General features: G+C 51.3%; 1 protein-coding gene across 26 annotated transcripts in view; it reads left to right on the top strand.

Annotated features, from left to right (window-relative positions):
• Nucleotides 1-14,631, top strand: part of MAPK8IP3 (mitogen-activated protein kinase 8 interacting protein 3) — a 187,681-nt gene that overhangs the window by 157,179 nt on the left and 15,871 nt on the right. For 22 of the 26 annotated variants that reach the window (XM_044979862.1, XM_044979863.1, XM_044979854.1 and 19 more), the window contains 4 exons: nt 1,158-1,306; nt 2,324-2,495; nt 2,631-2,744; nt 5,343-5,381. In XM_044979862.1, coding sequence (XP_044835797.1) covers nt 1,158-1,306; nt 2,324-2,495; nt 2,631-2,744; nt 5,343-5,381 — 474 coding nt within the window. Of the gene's footprint in view, nt 1-1,157; nt 1,307-2,323; nt 2,496-2,630; nt 2,745-5,342; nt 5,382-14,227; nt 14,475-14,631 lie in introns of those variants that run through there. The other 4 variants (XM_044979872.1, XM_044979873.1, XM_044979848.1 and 1 more) reach the window with 2 other exon arrangements.

Genomic DNA, 14,631 nt, shown 5'->3' with positions numbered 1-14,631 from the left:
CGAGGCCCGTCGGGGACATCAGTTGGCGGCTCCTCCATGGGGCCGTGAGCACGGGCGTGTACTTGGCGCGGTTTACCCCTGTCCCAGTCACCTGCCCCTTCTGCGGCGTGAGGGAGACCCTGGCGCACGTTTACGTAGAGTGCGCCAGGCTGCAGCCCCTCTACCGGCTCCTCACTAATATCCTCTTGCGTTTCTGGCTGCACTTTTCCCCCCACCTGCTTCTCCATGCACTCCCTATCCATGGCCCCACGAAGTCGCGGGACCTCCTGGTCAACCTCCTCCTCGCCCTGGCAAAAATGGCCGTCTACGTGACCAGGGAGAGGCGGTTGGCCAATGGAGACTCCTGTGACTGTGGGGCTTGTTTCCGATCCTTAGTCCGTTCATGTCTCTGGACGGAGTTCCTCTGGGCGGCGTCCGCTGGCTCCCTTGACACCTTTGAGGAGCAGTGGGCGCTGTCCGGGGTTCTCTGCTCGGTGTCCCCGTCAGGCTCCCTTCTTATGACCCTTTGACCGCACTCCTGTCCCTGTTCTTTTATTAGTTGTCCCCTGCAATTAGTGGGTTTCTGAGGCCCTGTGGAACCTCCCCTTAGGCTGGGGGGGGTTCCGTTAGCATGGGGCGGGCTTTGCCCGCCCCGTTTCCCGGAAACCCAATAGACCCAATAGATACAGTGTCCTATAATCCATGACCTTCCACTGCCAGTCTAGCAGGAGTTCACACACAATTATTTATACATTCAGAATCTCCACATTCTATTTTAATATAATAAATGACCTGTCATTCGTTGTGTTGCTTATTATGTGTGTTTTCCTGCAGAAATTCTTTTCACTTTTGGCAGCACAAAGATTTCTGTAGTCTTCAGGTTATGATAGTTATGCATCAGGATTTCCCTCCTGTGTTTTATCTTGTTCTACTGGTATGAATTGTATTTCTGAATAATTGATTCTTGAGGGTTCTTGGCCAGTCTTGTGCTCCTCTGTGAATACTCAGAAAACTAAGAGTATTGATTACCTATGGCTGCATTTTAAATAACTAACACAGCTTTCATGTACAGGAAAGTATGAGACAGTCCCAGAATTAAATGGAAAAGAAAATGAATGTTGTGCATAACATCTGAGGAAGTATACAACACCCCGTCTAATGTCTTTGCTTCTCCCTAGATGGTCAGTGGGATCTCAGCAACTATCACCTGATGGACCTGGGTCACACTCACCATTCCATCCGCTGCATGGCTGTTGTGTATGATAGAGTCTGGTGCGGCTATAAGAACAAAGTCCATGTCATCCAGCCCAAGACAATGCAGATTGAGGTGAGGAGACTCTGTGTGCGTGTGTATGTGCGTGCGCATGTGTGGTGAGGAGACTGTCTGTGTACATGTACGTGCGCATGTGTGTATGTGAAAGTGAGGGTAAAGATAGGTTGCTGGCTCCTGCTGTATTTGTTTTTCTAGCTGCTCTTTTGCAGGGGAGTGAGGGAATGCAGAGCCTTTGTATCCTCATTGCTGACTCCATGTTGGTAGGGCAAGAACTGTAACTGGAGGTCATGTTACTCTGGAAATCTGCCAGAATAGCACTCCTGACACATTCCCTCATTCCTCCCTGTATGGAATCTTCAGATCACATCTCAACTTAGCACTTCCTCTCATTTAACTGATGAGGCTGGACTGGGCGTCTGTACCTGGCCCTAATGTGTATCACTTGGTAGGAAGTCAGACTCGTGCTTGGCCGCAGGCAGTATATGACTGCAAAATGGGCAGGTGTGGGTAGCAAGCTGTGGGGGTTCCACTTATTGAAGAGCAAGATGCTAGTTTAAAAGCCATCTTGTTGAAATTGTGATTTGTTGTAATGTAACAGGAGTAACAATGCCTGTAGGATGCAATTGGTATAAAAGGGGGAGGAATATAAACAGTAAATCCACAACCAGTAAATTCACCTCACTCACCCCCAGCAAGATACTCATCCTTGTGCTTTTAAAAACTTGACTGAGAAGTGCTGGGAGATTCCTGTTGCATTGTTTGGAAAGTACCCTGAGTAAGGCAAAATGGTTTCATTTCATTTCACTCTTTGGCATGAACCATTTCATTAATGTCCTAGTTCCAAAGCAGTCTACTGGAATATCTAAGACTGTAACAGTTCTCTCTAGGGAGAGGAAACCAGAGGAACAGGCTGGCCAATCACGCAGTTGATCTGAGGAGCTTCTGCATACTGTAGTGGAGGTTTCAGAGCTTTCTCCTTAGTTTATGCCTCTGACCCAGGAGTCTTGAAAGCCAACAAGTGCCCCCAGCCCAGGAATGAACTCATGCTGCTCCCCCTATGTGGCCTTTCAGAAATCCTTCGATGCCCACCCACGCCGAGAGAGTCAGGTCCGGCAGCTGGCATGGATTGGAGATGGGGTGTGGGTTTCCATCCGCCTGGACTCCACACTGAGGCTGTATCATGCCCACACCCATCAGCACCTCCAGGATGTGGACATAGAGCCGTATGTCAGCAAGATGCTAGGTGAGAAGGCAGTGCCAGTCAGGAAATGGCCTGTTTGTTATTCTTGTGGGCACGGAGCATCAGTGTTTGTGAGGCGGCATTGTTCCAAGTGATACTGTCTTCACTGATTCTGCAATTCTCACTCATGCTTGGCAGGAACTGGAAAGCTGGGCTTCTCATTTGTGCGAATCACAGCCCTGCTTATCGCCGGCAACCGCCTCTGGGTTGGGACAGGGAATGGTGTCGTCATCTCCATCCCACTGACTGAGAGTAGGTGATGTTCATCAGACATTCTTCTGTGTTTCCTTGATGTTCACAATGCCTTTATTTGCTAATTGCGCTAGGAAGGAGTGGCTCTGGCAGACTAATGTATCTCCACCCTGATCCTGTGCATCTTTGTGCCGCAACTGGAATTCTGGTCATAGCAGTGTTCAGGGAGCAGGGAGGAGACTGGCAATGAAGATAGTTTAGTTTGGTTTTGCACCATGTTACAGAAATGCATGCCTCAAGTCTAGAGTATTCTAGGACATCATTATGGACAGCTCAGTGCAGACCTCATCTCAATGTGCTGCTGCAGTCAAAAAAGCTAACAAAATGTTAGAATGCATAAGGAACAGGCTGTAGAATAATGCAGAAAAATGTACAACACCATTATATAAATCAGTGGGACATCCTCAGCTAGAATATTATGTGCATTACTGATCATCCCATCTCAAAATGGATATTACAGAATTAGAGAGGGTTCAGAGATGGGCGACAGGAATGATAAAGATGGCATGGTATATAATATGGAGGATATTATAATACTTCTATATAAATCAATGGTGCAACCTTATCTGGAAAACTGTGTGCATTCCTGGTCACCCCATCTCAAAAAGGATATTGCAGAACTAGAGGGGGCTCAGAGAAGGGCAACAGGAATGATCAAGGGCTGGAAAAACTCTCCTATGAAAAGAGATTGGAAAAAATTGGGATTGTTATCTTAGGAAAGAGCTGAATAAGAGGGAGCATGATAGAAGTATATAAAATAATGAAGGATGTAGAGAAAGCAGGTTGGGAATCTGTTCCTCCCTGTCTCATAGCACATGCACAAGGGAAGGCCAATGAAATTGAAAGGAGGGAAATTCAAAACCAATACAAGATTTTTTCACAACTTGTAAATGAACTGTCGAACTCACTGCCACAGGATATTGTTGAGGCTAAGAATTTAACAAAATTCTAAAAGGGGCTGGACACTTATCTGGATATTTGGAGTATCTAGAGTTACAACAATTAATGCAAAAAAGTTTTGGAAGGGGTGTAAATGCTCATGCTTCAGGGTTTAAGCCAATATCTAAGCAGTAAGGATTAGTATGAACTCTTCATGGCGACAAAATTATTCTGCATGTGCCCAATGTTGTGGCAGTTTCTTGCATCTCCCTCTGAAATATCTAATGCTGGTCACTGTTTGAGATGGGATAGTGGACTAGTCTGAGACCATTTGGCAATTCCTGTGTTCTAGAGTGGCTTGGTTTGTGGATTGATCTTTCTATTGAGGTAACCTCCATTCTGATAGGAAGGACTGAGAGAAATAGGCAAACCCCACAGAATTAGGGAAATTCTGAAATGTCATATGCAGTGTTCACTTGTAGTGATGTTGTTTGAGGTTCCTCATTTTGCCTAATCTGATTGGGGAGCCCTGGATCAGGTCTGACATCACCCTAGTTATGAAATAAGAATTCACTGGAAGTTAATTTGCCCCATGTAAAGATCAAATGGACATTTTGTTGCTGGCCCTTGCAGTCCAGATGAAGCTGTTTCCTCCTATGAGGAGCAGACATTGGCTCCATCTGTACAAAGGCTGCTGTTGAGCATGACTTTAATGTGGCTGGCAACTGTTGACTGATTCTGAAAACATTGAGAGTATTACGGGGAATGCATCAGTGGAAGATGCAGCCTCTTTCTGGAAGGGGGCTACAGAACGAAAAGACTTCTGAGAGATTGTTTCAGTAGGCATTTCATGATGCTGTAGATAGCTGAACTTCTCCCACTACAGCATCTCCCAAGGCTGAGGATGCGGAAGGTTCATTCAATCAAATCAGAGACTTAAGCCAACTCTATCCAGTAAAATCAGATGACCCAGCAAGTGCTAACAGGCAAAACTCTAGAGCTGGGGAGGAGGGGGCACTAGTTTTAAACATTCAGTAATGCTACTCTTTACCTGCCAATCCACATCTAACTCACTTTCCATTGTGGAAAGTGGACTTGAATGTACTGGAATTTGCAGATTAGCACTGCTCCCTCTTCTTCCCATGGTGCTGGCAGATAAAGGAATGCTGGATAGAGCATATCTGTTTTATAGAAGGAGCAGCAAATCCATGGAGTCCTCCTGGACTGGAATTGTCCACTCCTGCTGCTATTGACACCAGTAGCACTGACACTAGCCATCAATGAATCAGTCATTTAAATCCAACTCTATCTGTATCATAACCTCAGAATCCCAGTTCTGAGCCCATATCGTAAGGCCTGTCCCTTCTTGGGGATGCTGTCATAACTGTGAGTTCAAGTCAATTCACATTGTAAGCAAATTCCACTAGTCTCTGGTACTTGCGGAGAAATGTGATTTTGAAAATGCAGTAAGATGAATTTTTCTCTCCCCTCCCTGATGCTGCAGTGTGTTCTTTTCAGTTAAGAAAGAGGAGAGCAAGAGCAGTGTTTTCTTACAAAGTAACTCTGAATCTATAGCATCCATTGGTGCGTTCTCTAGATTTAAAAGTTCTCTAGAGTCTCCTTCCTGCAATTTCTCCCAATAATTGCCTTTTTCTTCTCTCCTCACCTGCCTGTTTGTTCCCATGTCCCTCTGTTTTTCCACTTCTTGCCTGTGCCTAGCCGTAGTCCTCCACCGAGGCCAACTCCTTGGGCTCCGGGGTAAGTCCAACACCTCCTTCCTTCTAGATTTCAGATGTCATTCCTTGTCTGCTCATCAACCTTCCCAGTCATTTTCTCACCCCTTCGTCCATCCATTCACTTCTCTTCATCCATTTCTCTGTTCACCTCTCTCATTTTAAGTTGCAATCACTGAGAAGAGACCGGAGATAGTATAAATAGCCTCATTCCCCTGGGGCTGAGAACATTTGAACCCTTCTTGGCAGCCATCCCATTTGTTTTATTGTGAAATTGAGTACTTTAATTTCTCCAATTAGTTTCATTGTTTGGGTGGCTCAGATTAACCAAACTGTTCACTTTGTAACCCTAGCAGTAAGGATCTGCTTAGCTGATGTTCCCAGGCAGACAAGGATAGACTGTCCACTCAGTCTTGCAAGATTTTCTCTGAGCTCCTTAATTTTCCAAAACAATTGTGGCCTTTGCCACTGTGGGACCTCATAGCCAGAAATAATTGAGCAGGACTTCTAAAAGCAGGGCTTTGGAGCTGTGCTCCGGCTCCGCTCCAGCTCCAGGCAAAAACCTCCACTGCTCCAGAGCTGCTCTGCGCTCCAGCTCCGGGCTCCGCTCCAAAGCCCTGTTTAAAAGCATTAAAAATCATCTGAATGTATGCAAGTTAAGCCAGTGATCCTGAAAAAATCGAAAGTTGATGGTTCAAGGCTTAAGATGACCATCTGCAGGAGTCAGGAAGGAATCTTTTTCTCCCTAAAGCATAGCACAATTACCCAGGATCACTCCTCCCTTTGAAGCATTAGATAGTGGCCATTGCTAGAGACAGAATATTGGGCTAGAAGGATTAATTGCCTGATAGGACTGGTCCTATGTAACAATCAAATGATGCCAGCCAGTGTTCCCTCTAATTTTTTATGCCCATGTGTAGAATAAATTTTGTTATGTGCACCAATATGGAGGTGATGTGTTAGAACAAAATTCATGTGGTGGGGTGTGGCCAAGGGGTTCGGCGTGTGGGAGAGGCAGAGGGTTGGGCGCAGGGAGTGAAGGCTCTGGCTGGGGCTGTGGGCTCTAGGGTGGGGCCAGGGATGGGGGGCTCAGGGCTGGGGCAGAGGGTTGGGGTGCAGGGTTCTGGCTGAGGCTGTGGGCTCTAGGGTGGGGCCAGGGGTGAGGGGCTCAGGGCTGGGGCAGAGGGTTGGGGTTTGGGGGGGGTGAGGGCTCTGGGGTGGGGCTGGGGATGAGAGGGTTTGGGAGGGAGTTCAGGGCTGGGGCAGATAGGAGGGTGTGGGCTCTGGGGTGGGGCCAGGGATGAGGGGTTTGGGGTGCAGGCTGCCATGGGGCTGCAGTGGGGAGAGAGGACTCCCCCCCCAGCTCTCTCTTGCAGCAGCAGCTCGGGGCCGGGTCTAGAGGCACCTCTCCCTGGCTGCAGCAGCTCCAGCAGGCCTGGGACAGGCCAAGGGAGGGGCTCCTCTCCCCTGTCCTGGGCAGGTCTGTGTTGGGGCCAGAGGCGGGGCGCCTCTCCCCCAGCCACAGCAAGTCCGGGGCAGGTCCATGCTGAGGTCAGTGGGGAGGGGCACCACTCCCCGCGGCAGCAGCTCTGCACTGGGGCTGGTGGGATGGGGCGCCTCTCCCTGCTGCAGCCCTGAGCCCTGCACGGAGCTTAATAGGCAGCCGCGCAGCTTAGAGGGAACTTAGATGCCAGCCAATTGTACCTGCTCATAGCAAACCAAATCACAAAGATGCAGAAAGCCCTTACTGTTATGGTCTCTCTTTTTGACCAGCATTCATGCTTCCCTCCAAATATATTGCACATGGTCTCAGCACTCTGGCTTGAGCCTGCTAGCTGTACATCTTCTCTGATTTCAGGATTATTTCTGCATCATTTAATAACTGAAATAGAACTCAGCCCAAAATATATAACTCTATTGAAACAATAGGTCCCTGTGGTAGCAAGGTTGTATAGCAACCACCTTACGATAGAGTTGTAGGACAGGAATGGACCTTGAGAGGTCATTCAGTCCAGTCTCCTGCACTCATGGTAGGACTAAGTATTATGTTTTAGTTCTTCCAAGTGACTGATCACAAATGGAAGCTTTGGATTCACTACAGTATCCCTCTTAAGATTAAACTACCTAGGGTCATAAAGGTTAACATTTTACAAATACATTAGAAGCAAGAGGAAGACCAAGAAGAGGGTTGGCCCATTACTCAATGAGGAGGAAAAGACAATAACAGAAAATGCAGCAATGGTTGAAGTGTTAAATGCCCTTTTTGTTTCAGCTTTCACCAAAAAGGTTAGCAGCGATTGGACAACTAACATAGTGTAAATGGGCTAGGATTTGAGGCTAAAGTAGGGAAATAAATTAAGAATTACTTGGACAACTTATCAGAGGGGTAGCCCTGTTAGTCTGGATCTGTAAAAGGCAACAAAGAATCCTGTGGCACCTTAAAGACTAACAGATGTATTGGAGCATAAGCTTCCGTGACCAAGTGGGTATTCACCCATGAAAGCTTATGCGCCAATACATCTGTTAGTCTTTACGGTGCCACAGGACTCTTTGTTGCTTTGGACAACTTAGATGTCTTCAAGTCATCAGGGCCTGATGAAATACATCCTAGAATACTTTAAGAACTGGCTGAAGAGATCTCTGAGCCATTAGCGATTATCTTTGAGAACTCATGGAGGATTGGAGAGATCCCAGAGGACTAGAAAAGTGCAAATATAGTATCTGTCTATAAAAAAGGGGACTAAGGACAACCCAGAGAATTATAGACCAGTCAGCTTAACTTCTGTACCCAGAAAGATAACGGCGCAAATAATCAAACAATCCATTTGTAAGCACCTAGAAGATAATAAGGCAATAAGTAACAGTCAACATAGATTTGTGAAGAACACATCATGTAAAACCAACCTGATAACCTTCTTTGACAGGGTTATAAGCCTTGTGGCTAGAGGGAAGCAGTAGATGTGATGTATTGTGACTTTAGTAAATCTTTTGACACTGTCTCACATGACCTGTCTCATAGGGAAATATAGCCTAGATGAACTGCTATAAGGTGGGTGCACAACTGGATGGAAAATGGTACTCTACATTGAGAGTAGTTATCAATGGTTCACAGTCAAGCTGGAAGGGCATATTGAGTGGTGTTCCTCAGGGATTTGTCCTGGTCCAGTTCTGTTCGATATCTTCATAAATGATTTGCATAATAGCATAGAGAATACACTTACAAGGTTTGCGGATGATACCAAGCTGGGAGTGGTTGCATGGACAAGATTAGAAATCAAAAGGATCTTGACAAATTGGAAAAATGGTCTGAAAAAAACAGAATGAAATTTAGTAAAGACAAATGCAGAGTACTCCACATATAAAATGGTAAATGACTGTCTAGGAAGGAGAACTGCAGAAAAGGATTTGGGGGTCATAGTGGATCACAAATGAAATATGAGTCGTCAGTGTAACACTTACAAAAAAAGCAAACATCATTCTGGGATGTATTAGCAGGACACAAGAAGTCAGTCTTCTGCTCTACTCTGTGCTGATAAGACCTCAGCTGGAGTACTGTGTCCAGTTCTGGGCACTGCATTTCAGGAAAGATGTGAACAAATTGGAGAAAGTCCAAAGGAGAGCAACAAAATTGATTAAAGGTCTAGAAAACATGACCTGTGAGGAAAGATTGAAAAAAATTGGTTTGTTTAGTTTGGAGAAGAGAAGACTGGGGTGGGGGGGGACATGAGAACAGTCTTCAAGCACAGAAAAGGTTGTTATAAAGAGAAGGGTGATAAATTGTTCTCTTTAACCACTGACAACAGGACAAGAAGCTTAAGTTGCAGTGAGGGCGTGTAACCATGTCTCCGTGGGTCACAACTGAGCCCTGGTCTACACACAGCCCCTGGTTCGAACTAGGGTACGCGAATTCAGCTACGTGAATAACGTAGCTGAATTCGAACTACCCTAGTTCGAATGACTTACCGTCCAGACGCCGCGGAAGCGAACTCCGCGGCTCCAAGGTCGACTCCGGCAACTCCTCCTGCCGCGGTGGAGTACCGGAGTCGACCGCGGCGCTTTCGGAGTTCGAACTATCGCGTCTAGATCAGACGCGATAGTTCGAACTCCGAGAAGTCGAACTCGCCGCGTCGACCCGGCGGGTAAGTATAGACGTGGCCTAAGAATACCAAATTCAGGACATGCTGCTGAGAAATAGGGCAGATAGCAAACCAGCTATAGCAAAATAGGTTATAGCAAACCAGCAACAAACGTAAACTTCTGTTCTTCTTTGAGTGATTGCTCCTGTGTATTCCACAGTAGGTATGCCTGCTCGCCATGTGCTCCGGTGCCAGAAGTTTTCCCCTTAGCAGTACCCATACTGGGGGAGCACCGCAGCAACCCCTGGAGTGGCGCCTGTATATCACGCTATAAGGGGAGCCACAGGCTCCCCCCACTCTCAATTCCTTCTTGCCGCCAGTGAAGGTAGTCGGAACTTTTGTGCTCCAGCTTTGCTGCAGCCCTTCTTCTCGACCTTAGTGGTACCATTGTAGATGGTTCTTCAATGAATAGAGTGGGCTTGTGGCATGTCCCATGCCCCAGGCTTCAAGTCGTGCAACTCCTGTCACCATTCTATGCCCAGGAGTGACCCTCACGCTGAGTGTCTTCACTGCCTGGGTGAGACTTATATCAGCGACCGTTGCAAGATCTGCAGGTCGTTCAAGCCAAGAACGAAGAAGGACAGAGACTTCAGACTTCAAGCTCTCCTGATGGAGTCGGCGCTGACTCCGATCTGCGCACCGGCATTGGACTCGGCACTGGTCGCCACGTCGTCAGTACGTAGCGAGGCTCCTTCAACCAGTCGGCGCCGCTCTCCTGCCAAAAAGCAAGGCAAGAGCTCGACCTCACAACAACGCTGCGATAAGGACAAGGGGGAGGCTGGTCCCACGCTGGGCAGCCCTCTATCCCCCCCGGGCTCTAAGGCTCTGACTCATGTGGAGCGGAGCAGCCCGGTACCGTCGACCCAGGCATCCCCACCGGTACGGATACTGTTGATGCTGGAGGCGGTGCAGGCTGCGATGGACGTTATGTCCCTGCCCATCCCGAGTGCGCAATCGCGCACGGGCCCTAGGTCACGAGGCAAGCCCCCTCTGGGTACCCACCAGACCTCTCCGAGCAGCCGCAGTTCCCACTCCGAAGATCCCTCCCCGCACCACTCGGCGCACAGCAGCCACTCTTCCGTCAGCTCCCGGCCACCCTCGACACTAGCCAGACCGTCTGGGCCGCCACTGGGACGGGAGTCGCGGGGACCTTCCACGCCGCTTGCCAGTGAGCAGAGGCACTGAGAGAGGCACTGGGAACACTCACCTGCTAGACATGGGTACCGGAGCCGCTCTCGATGGAACAGACGTCGCCGCTCCCATTCCAGCTTCCGTTCATCTAGGCGCCACACCGGAGGCTCCCCTCGGGGTACCTCAGCGTCACGGCACCGAGCGGGGCGTCGCCGTCACACATACCAAAGCAGTTCGTCGCGTGGATACTGCTCATCGTCGTCAAGATCCCGGTCCTGAGGGAGACGACACCACAAATGACGCTCCTACCGCTCCCGCGGCACCGAGTGTTCTTCAGCGACCTCGGCCTCAAGGCACGTCCACCTGCTCTCGGCACGCGCTGTTCCGCCAGAGTGCTCAGCTGATCCTGTGCTCAGCCGAAGCAATGGCAAGGGGCTCCGTGGCAAGGACAGTGGTGCCAGTGGGCACCGTGGCCATCAGTGTCAGCCCAAGCAGAGGCCCGTTCGGTCGCTGGAGCGTCCCGGGCTCCATCGGTCTCCTCTGGCCGCCCACAAGACAAGTCAGCAGGTCACGGGTCGGCAGACCCGCGCCAGGACTCTGACCTCGGGATCGACGCACCGGCACCGACTGAGGCACCCGGCTCTGTACAGGCACTCTCTCCGGCACCAGATGAAACCATAGCAGTGCTGTGATGGAGTAGGAACTGTCTGTGTGGGGGATGGGAGAGCAGGGAGTGACTTTAGGTGAGGGACAGGACCTGAGCCTGTAACCCGAGCCAGGCAGGGGGGAGGGGGAGTAAACACCTTTGCCCGGGAAGCTGGACAAAGGGAGAGAGCCTGCTAGAGAGGGTTGGGTCAGTTTCGGTTTTGGGCTGGGTGGTGGAATTCAGGGAATCCCAAGCTGGGATCCAAGCACCCTGAACCCCCAGAAGGACTGGATTGAGGGGTCCTGGTTGTGCCTGCAAGCTCTGCTGTAGACTGCCTTCCTGTTGTCCAATAAACCTTCTGTTTTACTAGCTGGCTGAGAGTCACTGAGAGTCCCAGGAAGAGGGGTGCAGGGCCTGACTCCCCCATACTCCTTGACAACTGGTGGTAGCGGCGGGATCTACTGCACCCCGTGGACGGCGCTTCCTGCAGTAAGTGACTGGGGAGCAGTAAAACGAAGGGGTGATTTCAGGGGTGATTAACCCCTGGGAGTGTGTGACCAGTGAGAAGAACTTTTGCAGTAACAGGGTCCCCCGGGGGATTACAGCGAGCGGTCCCAGGGGCGGAGGAGTCTGCGGCTCGACCCTGGCAGAGAGGTAGTGACCTCAAAGGCTGGCACACTAGAGGTCTCCCTGGAAACTGTGTGGAGCAGTGAGCACCCAGGCCTGTGAGTGGCCAGCAGGAAGATGTATGCCAAGCGCCTTAGGTGTTACCTGGTGGAACTGTGCAAGCAGAGTGGGCTGCGCAGAGGGAGGCTCACCAAAGACCAGCTGATTGCCCAGCTGGAGGAGGGAGATTGCTTGAATGAACTCATCCCTGTCTCTGAGGGAAGCAGCCTGGCAGATGCAGCACAGGCACCAGTGTCTGTCCCAGCTGGGAGTGGTCAGCCGGCTGCGGAAGGCTTCCCGAGACCCCTTCTCCCTATGCCTAGGGGAAGGGCGGGGAGGAGCCCAGCGAATACCGAGGGCGCCGTGACCCCCCCGGCCAGCAGGGGATCCTCCTGGCGAAGCTCGCTGGCCAGCAGGGGATCGTCCCGGCAATGCTCGGCATCCGTGGAGCGGAAGCAGCTGGAATGGGAGAGAGAGCTAAAACTGAGAGAGCTGGAGGATCATGAGAGACAGAGGGAACATGACCAGGAGGAGAAAGCGAGACAGAGGGAACATGAAGAATGTCAGCGTCATCATGAGCTGGAACTGGTGAGGCTGAGGAGCAGCAGGCCCCCGGCTGCGGTGAGCGAGGGGGGGGCCCAGGACTGCGCGGAGCTATGATAAGTGCATCCTGGCCCAGCATGAGGGGGAGGACATGGATGACTTCCTGGATGCCTTTGAGACGGCCTGCGAGCTGCATCAGGTAGATCCTGCAGACAAGCTCCGGGTTCTCACCCCCTTACTGGACCCCAAAGCCATGGCATTGTACTGCCAACTGGAGGGGGCGGAGAAAAGGGACTACGAACTATTCAAACAGGCCCTGTTGCGCGAGTTTGGGCTGACTCCTGAGATGTACTGGGAGAGGTTCTGGAGTCAGTATAAAACCCCTGAGGTCTCATATCTGCAACTAGCCGTCCGCATGGAGGGATACACCAGCAAGTGGGCAGATGGGGCCCAGACAAAGGGGGACCTGGTTAAACTGCTGGTACTGGAGCAACTGTATGAGCGGTGCCCATCTGACCTGAGGCTGTGGTTGAGGGACCAAAAGCCAGAGAACCCGCGACATGCAGGGCGGCTGGCTGATGAGTTTGTGAAGAGCTGGTCAGGGAGTGGCAGGGAGGAGTCCCAAAGGAACAGGCCCGCCGCGATGCAGAAAGAGTCTCATCCTGGGACCTCCCAAAGGGGGAATAGGGAGAACCCCCTCCCAAGGGGAACGCCCAGCGTCAGGGACAACCGACCGGTTTGAAGGGACCAATGGGATATGAGCTGCTATCATTGTGGCCAGAGGGACCACATACGGTCCCAGTGCCCCAGGCTCAAGGACAGACTGAGCAGACTGACCCCACACCGGGTTAATTTGGTAGAGGCCCAGCCGGACGAGGGGCAGGCTTCCCAGGCAAGGGGGGCTGGCAGCTTATCAACTGCTCAGGAGAGAGGAGGTTCCCAGGCCGGCTCCTCTGGGGGGTTGGATGCCCCGGACTCAAGGTTCTCGGTTTACAGGGTGGGCGCAGGGCTGTCCCTGCGAAGCGAGTGCCTTGTTCCCCTGGAGGTGGATGGGAGGAAAGTCTATGGATACTGGGACACGGGCGCTGAGGTGACGGTGGCCCGGCCCGAGGTGGTGGCCCCAGATCAGGTGATGCCCAACACCTTCCTGACCCTGACGGGGATGGGCGGAACCCCATTCAAGGTGCCCGCGGCAAGGGTGCATCTGAAATGGGGGGACAAGGAGGGCCCCAAGGAGGTGGGGGTGCACCACCATTTGCCCACTGAGGTGTTGATGGGGAGGGATCTAGAGGACTGGCCAAGCAGCCCCCAGAACGCCTTAGTCGTGACCCGTAGCCAGAGCCGGTGAGGGACCCTACGCCCTGACCTTGGGGAGGATGTCACCCTGGAGGCACAGAACCCTACCCTGGTGGGGAGGGAACACCCAAGGGCAAGGCTCAGGGGGGCTGTGGCTCCTGACCCAGCCAACGAGAGAGAGCAGGTCCCCATCCCTTCCCCAGCTGCCAAGTTCCAGGCCGAGTTGCAGAAAGATCCCTCCTTGCGGAGGCCAAGGGACCTGGCTGGCCTCAGTGCAGTACAGACCATGAGGAGAGGTTGCAAGGAGAGGTTCCTGTGGGAGAAGGGGTTCCTGTACCGAGAATGGGCTCCCCCAGGGGAAGTAGAGGCATGGGGGAATCAGGAGGCAGCTGGTGGTTCTCCAGAAGTTTTGCCACAAGCTGCTGTACCTGGCCCACGACATCCCCCTTGCAGGGCATCCGGTGCACCAGGCAGAGTCTGCTACAGAACTTTTACTGGCCTGGGTTCTTTACCCATGTCCGACAGTACTGCCAATCCTGTGACCCCTGCCAGAGGGTGTGGAAGGCCCGGGACAAAGGGAAAGCGGCTTTGAGGCCTTTACCCATCATAGAAGAACCTTTCCAGAAGGTGGCCATGGACATAGTGGGACCTTTCAGCAAGCCGACCCGGTCGGGGAAGAAATACATTCTGGTGGTGGTAGATTTTGCCACTCGCTACCCCGAGGCGGTGGCCTTGTCCTCATCGAAGCAGACACTGTGGCAGATGCGCTGCTGACCATTTTCAGCCGAGTAGGGTTCCCCAAGGAAGTCTTAATGGACCAGGGGTCCAACTTCATGTCGGCCCTGCTCCGGTGCTTG

This window comes from Mauremys mutica, chromosome 11 (assembly GCF_020497125.1).
Source record: "Mauremys mutica isolate MM-2020 ecotype Southern chromosome 11, ASM2049712v1, whole genome shotgun sequence".
Classification (NCBI taxonomy): domain Eukaryota; kingdom Metazoa; phylum Chordata; order Testudines; family Geoemydidae; genus Mauremys; species Mauremys mutica.
This window is presented reverse-complemented; position numbering and strand designations above follow the sequence as displayed.